Source organism: Hippoglossus stenolepis, chromosome 7, assembly GCF_022539355.2.
Source record: "Hippoglossus stenolepis isolate QCI-W04-F060 chromosome 7, HSTE1.2, whole genome shotgun sequence".
NCBI classification, from domain to species: domain Eukaryota; kingdom Metazoa; phylum Chordata; class Actinopteri; order Pleuronectiformes; family Pleuronectidae; genus Hippoglossus; species Hippoglossus stenolepis.
Window position 1 is genome coordinate 24,209,145 of NC_061489.1, and position 8,749 is coordinate 24,217,893.

At 42.3% G+C, this 8,749-nt stretch overlaps 1 protein-coding gene across 1 annotated transcript; it reads left to right on the top strand.

Moving 5' to 3' along the window:
* Positions 1-6,270: 6,270 nt before the first annotated feature.
* On the top strand, positions 6,271-8,412 carry LOC118112367 (cathepsin Z). The gene is made up of 6 exons (XM_035161617.1): positions 6,271-6,422; positions 6,797-6,960; positions 7,439-7,618; positions 7,702-7,852; positions 7,950-8,112; positions 8,243-8,412. The coding sequence occupies exons 1-6, from the start codon at positions 6,301-6,303 to the stop codon at positions 8,363-8,365; spliced, it is 903 nt and encodes a 300-aa protein (XP_035017508.1). The 5' UTR covers positions 6,271-6,300; the 3' UTR covers positions 8,366-8,412.
* Positions 8,413-8,749: the final 337 nt, after the last annotated feature.

Consider the following 8,749-nt stretch of genomic DNA (forward strand, 5'->3'; position numbering starts at 1 on the left):
AACAACAGCGAGGGAGAGAGCAGGAACAGAAAAGAGCGGCGCCGACTGTATCTCAAACATCGTTAAGAGCAAATCCACAGGAAGACGTCAGCGCGCTGCTCCGACTGTTTGATGGATAAGTTCTCTCAGGGAAGTGCAGAGAAGAAACAACACAGCAACAGCGTGAAGATATGTCAAGAATTATTACGTCAATAGGGAAATGTAATGTCACATATCACAGGCTCATTCACAGTACAAAGGCTAAACTGTTAAAGTTAGTGGAACCATTTAAGGAAATAAAAACAAAAGCCGGCAATAAACGCAAATAAACCCATCTGCAGGCCTGTGTGTAGCTTAAATGCTGTGTGTGTGTGTGTGTGTGTGTGTGTGTGTGGCACCTCATGTCTTCACCCTCTCATGTCTTCACTTTGTCCAAACTTGGTCCCACGCTTGGAGGAAAAGTCCACATTCAGTCCTCCAATGATGAAGAGGAGTAAAACAGTCCTCCTCGGTCCTAATGGTCACGAAGAAGAACACTGGTGGGTCTCCCTCTGGGCCACAGGTTCCTGGTCACACGGTGCGATCATACACCGTTAGCACAACACTAGCAGCGATGCTAACCGACAGCTACCCAAAATGAGTGAGGCTACTTTATTGACGTGAATATCATCATCTGGTTCACTTTGCTAGTTGTTAGCTGTTGTTAGCATGAACACAAACACTGCTTCATCCCACAGGTGCAGCAGGTGAGACACTGTACCGCCCTCTCTCTCTAAGGCCCGCCCCTTGACCAATCATATCGTTAGAAATGGAAGGACTCTCTGAAATGACCAATCAGATAAATGAAACACATACAAGTCTGCCTCACTTCCTGTTGAGGGAGGTGCCTTCAACCAAATTAAAGAACGGTTACGTTCTTAAAGTAACAGATTTTACAGTGTCACATTTTTTAGTGTAGAAATGAAGGATTTCTACTGATGCGTAAACCTTAACTCTAGGACCCTAATACCATATGTATATCTTAATTCTAGAGCATTTATACTTTATATATCTTACCTCTAGGGCTTTTATACTGTGAATATTTTATCTCTGGGGTTTTTATGCTATATAAATCTTAACTCTGGCCCTTTTACGCTATTACTACAGAACTATTTAACTGGTACTTCCTCGGGCTATGTGCCACTGTTCCAACAAGTTTCAATAAAGCCAGTTGAGTAGTTGTGTAATCCTGCTAAATGAACTGTAGAGGTAAAAAGTACATTTAAATAAAAATGACAAACTATGATGGAAAATGTCTCCACTGGCAAGAAGTAGAAAACAAATAAAGCTTTTATCAAATTTGATAAAAAACGAAACTAACTGGAGTGCGAGTGATGTATTTCTAAAATGAATCCATGAGCTCGAGGTCAGTTGTATTTGGTTCACACTTCTTTATAACTTGCTTGACATGTTACTGTATTTCTTACATTAACCGCTGATGTTTCACAGAATGGATGTATATATAATGTAATATCAGGGTCCTCAGTCTTCCTATCTGCTTATCCTCTCTTTATCCCACTCACATCTCAGCCTCCACAGGGGCCGTCAACATTATCGGCTTTATGACATGACTGGTAAAGATCAGTGGGATTCCTTTTGAGCCCCCATTCCTCAGGTTTAAGTCCTCTGACCATAGTCCAACGCGCTATTAAAAACCATTTATGACTGAAATGTACTTAACAAGTCTGTCATCGCTGCGGCTTTGTTATCGTCAGTTGAGCCAATAGAATGTGAAGTGGCTCACCGGGTGACGAAACCCCCGACGGTGAACTTTGAGGCCTGGGGGATTTGGTGGTGGTGGACAGGTGGTTTCACTGGCGAGGCAGGAGCTCGGTACGGAGCCTTTGAAAACTCCTCGACTGGAAAATGCGGTCGCTTTTGAGGAGACAAGAGATCAGCACAACAAACGACGACAGAGCCACTGGACATAGTGCAGGTTCTTAAAATCTCACTTTTTCAAAAACGAGTGGAGAAATATTGCGCAACATATAATAAAATCAATGGCCCTGTTTCTAAAGGAGTTAGAGGATATTTTCCAGTTTAAAGATACTGGGAGATACACTGGATGACGCAGCTTACCCTGTGATCACAGACTTTTAATCAAGATGGATGACGTGTCTCTACTTCGCGGCGATGTAATGGAATGGAATGAAGCCAAAATATTTCAGACATCATATGGAGGCAAAGTCTCTGCAGTAGTGGTCGTGATATGGATGTTTGGTCCTGCCGATACACAAGCACAACTAAAAATCAAAAATCGACCATCAAAATATAATAATAATAATAATAATAATCATAAGATACCTTCATGTTTGTTGTTTTTTGTTCTTTACTGCAGCAAAGTGACAATAAATAAATGTGAAGCTGATTTACATTTAAATCCCGTTTATATGTGGGAGCTGAAGTTCATTCTTGACCTTGGATGCAACTGTTGACGAGACAAAGCCCCTTTAATAACTGTTGGAGCTTCACATTATATCACGTGATCTTCGAGTTGAGATGGAGTTGTCATGTATTTGTAGATGTTAATATTTCTACCTTTGGTCTGAATATATTATGGTGCCGCTAAAGAGGAAATGATTAACATAATCTACATTCTCCAAGAACATGAAAACGGTTGTAGAATCGATGTATGAATGCTAATATATGATGATAAATGGAATAAATAAAAGGAAACTGTCTGACTGTCTGTCTGGCTTCTTGTGAACCGCTCATCGGATCGACTCCTCAGGTGAATCGCTGAGGACGATGATGCAACCTCATCCATGGACGTAGGGTGTAAGGTTAGAACTTGAGATTTGTATATGTGTATCATTATGAGAAAAATAAGCTGTTATCACAACAGTAAATAGAGATTTTTCTGGCTTTAAATCTGACCCTGAACAATGAGCTGCGTTCGTTTCTGTGCTCCATCAATACTGTATCTATAAAGTATCAGGAAAAACCTCGGGCTGCCTGTATAAAGCTGCCTTCAGCTTTTCCTCTGAGTGAACCGTCCAGTTATTTGACGTCCGCTCCTTCCTGACAGTTGACAGGTGAGTGGAGAACATGTGGGGGTGAGGGATCTTCCTGAGGAAATGCCAGAAGAAACTCAACTGCCCTCCAAGTTTCACACGGATCAGCGAACACGGATATTATCCACTCCGCATGCACGCACAGAAATACTTACCAACTATTAAGTGTTCACATGCACACACACACGCACACACAACACGCTCACTTATACACAAATCAATCACCTGGCTTGCGAGCTCGCTAATGATGTTGTTGACGTTAATGAGGAAGGGGACACGCTCATGAAGGCAGCTAACGATGCTAATCATGGAGATATCACACTGATGCCCCTGTAACAAGCCATCATGTCAGGGACTGAGTCATTGATTAACTAGGATCTGATGTGGTTTTTATGTGCGCGCATGTGGAGCACTGTTTCATTTAAGTACAAGAAACAGCAGAATTAAAAGAAAAATACCATCTGCAGCATGTGGAGGGTCTCCGAGGTTATTTACACCCTGAAGAGCGTGTGCGGAAAACACACCAATTATGAAAAGGATGTAGTTAAGACTTATCGCATACCCTTTTAGCTAAATTTAAGAAATATTTCTATCACATCCTGTCAGATAAAACCTTACAAACAAGTATGGTGGTGTTCTTTAGGCCACACATCCACGCTTTACCCATATTGCTTATCCTTTGAGGGTCACGGGAAAGCTGGAGCCAATCAGCTGACACTAGCGAGAGGCTGGGTACACGCTATACATTCAGTCAACACACAGAGACAAACAACCATTCACACTTATGGATAATCTAGAGATAGGTCTGCATGTGTTTGGACTGTGGGAGGAAGCTGGAGAAAACCCATGCAGGTCTTGGTCAAGCCGGGATTTGAACCTTCTTGCTGTGACGCGATGGTCTAACCACTGCAACACCATGCCACCTATAGGCCAAACATATTCTGTCATTTATCAAAACCACCCATTCATTTTCCTGCCCTGAGAAATCTATGACTCTCATATCTATCTACGTGGTCAGGAAACAGTTAGCTTCAAACTCTTCTACACTCAAATTAGAATATGGTATCTGTTAATGTTTGTAAACCTGCTAAAAAAATGACATCAGAAGAGTTTGCCTTTGTTTTTATTTCTCAGTGAGTCACGTTCCACGTCATGAACGAGCTCTCTCACCCAGCTGTCTTCCCAGTGTTGCATCTTGTACGATATGAAGAAGAGAATCACGTTGGATCAAACGTTCATTTTATGGCTATTTCTGACGCAGAAGCCCGGAAATTCGATCTGTTTCTTAACATTCAACTTGAGAAGGTGCGGCTTTAGCGCCTTGTCAAAATAAAGTAGAATCAAATAGCAGGCGGACATCGTGTTTCCATCGCTGCAGATCAGAGCTGGAGCTGATAAAAACCTGCAGAGTCATTTCACCCAGGAGAGAATGCCGATTGAATTCATTCCTTTTGCAGACAAAAGCCAGATGTTAGTGGGTGTTAGTGGTTTTACCAGTGGAAAGAGGGGTTTAGTTTACCATAATGTTCCTGAGCTGGGGAAAACACTTCGCCCTACATCCCCCAAAATGTTGGATTATTCTCTCGACGAAACATCTTCACTTGAAATTCAAAACATGAATTGATACGTCTGAGGACAGAGAGTCTGATTGTTGAGAATCTGATTTCAAAACCATGGGCAATAATCTGCTGCTAACAGCCTCCAGTCTCCTGGTTTTCGGCTTCCCGCAGGATTTTTGATCCTTGCTGCAGGGATTTGCTCCCGTTCAGCCTCAAGAGCATTAGTGAGATCCAACACCGGTGATGTTCGGTGATAAGGTCCGGCTCACACCCGGTGTTCCACTTCATCCCCGAGGTGTTTGATGGGGTTGAGGTCGGGGCTCACTCCCATTTCTTCCACACCGAACTGGGAAAGTAATTTCTATATTTGACCTGGGTTTGCACTTCAAGGTATTGTCAAGTCGAACGGGTCTGAGCATGTACAGTGCGTCAAACCTACTTTAGACCATGTTGTGTGTAGCATCATCCTGTCGATTAAAATCTGATTTGATGATAATATGAACAAATAAATAAAACAAACGCTCATTGATGTGTGAGAAGAAAAGAAAAAAAAAAACGTTAATTGGAGAGGAGTCAAACTTATTTGCATTTGAGCCTTTGGTTTCCAGCTCACTGGAACTAATATCATTTACCGTCCTCCAGCTGATTGCAAATCTGGGATCTGGTTTCCTTTCTATATCTAAATATTAATAGTCTCCATTACAGGAAAATTACTTTCATCTCCGACTCACATGGAGGGATTAGATTTTAATCAGCGCATTAAATATGACTTTCTATTCCTGCAGATGGGAGAGGATGGCGGGCGGGCAGTCAATTACCATCATGCTCTGTTTGCCGTCTCGCAGTGATAAAGTCTTTGTTGTCACACGGAGGCTGTGAGAGCATAAACAAAAAGACAAAGTGACGTGTGGGGATGAGGCGACATACTGATGAGCTTCTGTCAGGGATCAACGCATCAAGATCCCTCTGAAACTAAAAGCTTTTAAAAAGATTTAAAGCCTAAACGTTTTGTTTCAATCGTCAATAACAGCTGCTTCAAAACATCCGGATTCTCACAATGACATTAAATTGGAGTCAATTTGTTGTATTTTTTTGCTGCCAGTGTTTTCATGGTGAGGAAATGAAACCACTTTCTTTTCTTCTTTTCACTTAATTTCACTTCACGTCATTTTATTATTCTTTCAGCAGACACTTGCATCATGTCGACCATTGACAATACAAGAAAATACAGAATATGTCTGGGTGATACGGCAAAAGATTATATGAAGATAAACATTTTAATTTCAATAATTGTCTGTATAAATGTCACATTATTAATATTTAGTGAAGGTTATGGTTTTAATCTCTTCTTTATTGGCAGAGAATGACAAACTCAATAATGTAATACCCTTCACTGTACTTGCACTTGATTATATTGTGATAATTATTGAAACCCATAATAATCTATCTTCTGCAGTATTATTGTATGTACATATTATATTATATTCTCATTTCCTATTCATTTTGTATTATTCCAGCAGATTTCGAAGGTAAAGATGGATGTCATCCTTCAAAGTGTGATTTTGATTTCCCACAATGCACCTGTGAGTGACGTCCAGGTGAGATCAATGAAGCCTGATGTGCTCCTCCTCTGCTGGTGGTGCTGGGGGGGTATTTAAACCAGGACTGAAGTGATTTGTGGTTACTGGTTTGGTGCCCTGAGTTTCAACATGGCTCAGTTCGTCCTTTTTATTTGCGTGCTCACGACACTTGCTGTTTCAGGACGACACTTTTCTAGTGAGAGGCCTAGTTGTTATTTGCCGGTGCCCAGGGAACCCAGCTATGGAGTGAGGTGAGTTGACTGGGAAGCTCAACTTTGCACACTTTACTTTTATTCGGTTTGCATCTTGTTTTCCCTGCAGACCTGCTCACTGTGATTTCATGTCATTAACAGCGTTCCTTTTAATGCTCCTCATTCACAAGTTAGCTGGGATTAAGTTCAGACTTGGCTGAAACGCACACACTTGACCAAACATTCCTCAACTGCTACTTATTTGTGACGAGACGTGTCAGAGCTCTGTGCTGTGAGCTTTCTGTTTCTGCCTCGCCATAGTAACCTTCCTGAGGCGTGTGCATGTAGAAACTGACAGGGTGTCAGTGGGAAGCTGCTGCCCTTCAATCTCCATGTTCATAAAAAAAACAAACAACAAATCCTGTCTCTCCCAGAACTGCAGTTCGTCCTCATGAACTCCTGAACCTGGCTGTGATGCCGAAGTCCTGGGACTGGAGGAATGTAAATGGCGTCAACTACGTTAGTACGACTCGCAACCAGCACATCCCTCAGTACTGTGGCTCCTGCTGGGCCCACGGAAGCACCAGTGCAATGGCCGGTAGGTTTTATTTTACTTGCCCACTTAAAGAGATCTAACATCCTGCCGTCACCCGACTAAATGGAGCTGGAATTCAATTAGTTTGACGCCATTTAAATTGATCTGCAACGTCTCTATCTAGAAGCTAAAATATGTTAACAAGGGGGTTTTCAAGATTTTGTTCTGCTAAGCCAGAGGTGTAAACTATCAGGACTACTTTCTGGAAAAGACATCGTCAATCATCTTTTTAAAGAGTTTGGACGAGTGCAACCTTGAAAGTTTACTAGAGTTTTTACTCTAACCAGCTCCTCATTATCTGAACTTGCAGCTCGCCCATTTGCACTGAGGTATTGCTGGGAGGGAGCTGTCTGACAATGTCTCATAAAATGTCAATTAGATCTTGTACCAACTGAACAGATGGGATTTCCAGTGATATTAAATCACTCGCGCAAAAACGAATATTTCATTCGTGTGGAACTTTACTCTGCCGTGTGTGTAGATCGCATTAACATCAAGCGCAGAGGAGTGTGGCCATCTGCCTATCTGTCCGTCCAGCATGTGGTCGACTGTGCCGACTCTGGCACCTGTCATGGAGGGGACCATGGCGGCGTGTGGGAGTACGCCCACAAACACGGCATCCCCGACGAGACCTGCAACAACTACCAGGCCATTGACCAGAGTAAAGAACCCAAACTGATTTGTTTCATGATGCATTGGTGCCTTACACAAGCTTTTAATTAAGTTTTTCTCTCTCGCTCTCAGAATGCAAACGATTCAATGAATGTGGCACTTGCACGACCTTTGGAAAGTGCAACACTGTGCAGAATTACACTCTGTGGAAGGTGGGAGACTTTGGCGCCATTAGAGGACGGAACAAGATGATGGCAGAAATCTACACTGGAGGACCAATCAGGTTTTTAAAGCTTTTATTTTGAAATGTTGAGTTTCAATTTCCCTAAAGTGAGTCAAGGTTTCACCTGACATTTTAACTGGGTGCTTCATCCCTCCAGCTGTGGAATCATGGCCACAGAGAAACTGGATGTCTACAGCGGGGGTCTGTACTCTGAGTACGAGGAGTCTCCTGACATCAACCACATCGTGACCGTGGCGGGCTGGGGAGTAGAAAATGGAACCGAATACTGGATTGTGCGCAACTCCTGGGGAGAGCCATGGGTGAGTCATGACAGTGTCTTGAGTTTTGCATGGTTCACTAGCTTTTTATACAAACTGGCTGCTGGACTGAAATATAGTTGGTGCTTTTTGATTTATAATCTACGTGACCTTGCCTTTTTTTTTCTCCCAGGGTGAGAAGGGCTGGCTCAGGATTGTGACAAGCGCCTACAAAGGAGGAAGTGGAAGCCGGCATAATCTTGCTTTGGAGGAAGACTGCATGTACGGAGATATGATTGTACCCTCGGCTTATTAATGGTTGTCAAGCACATGTATCTAAATAAACTATGAAACTGAATTTAAGATCTGTGGTATTGTGATTGTACATTTTTGTCCTCTTGCATTAAGACTTTATGATCAAAGATTCGTACTGACTTATCAAAGGTCAAATAGAAGCTAGTGATTACGCTTCTAACAAGATTTCCCCACAACAATCAAACGTATGAATATGCAGCTCTTTTCAAGATTTTGTGGCCTTCTGGCTCCAGACCAATCACATTTGAGCAGACTTTAGTTGCCTGCAAGTAAATGACTGAGCAGAACTTTTCTGGACCTGAAACTCCAAAAATCAGTTCGAAGAAATGTGAACAGCAAATGGAAGACTGAGTTTTGGCCTGTCTACACTGGAAGTCCCAAAATA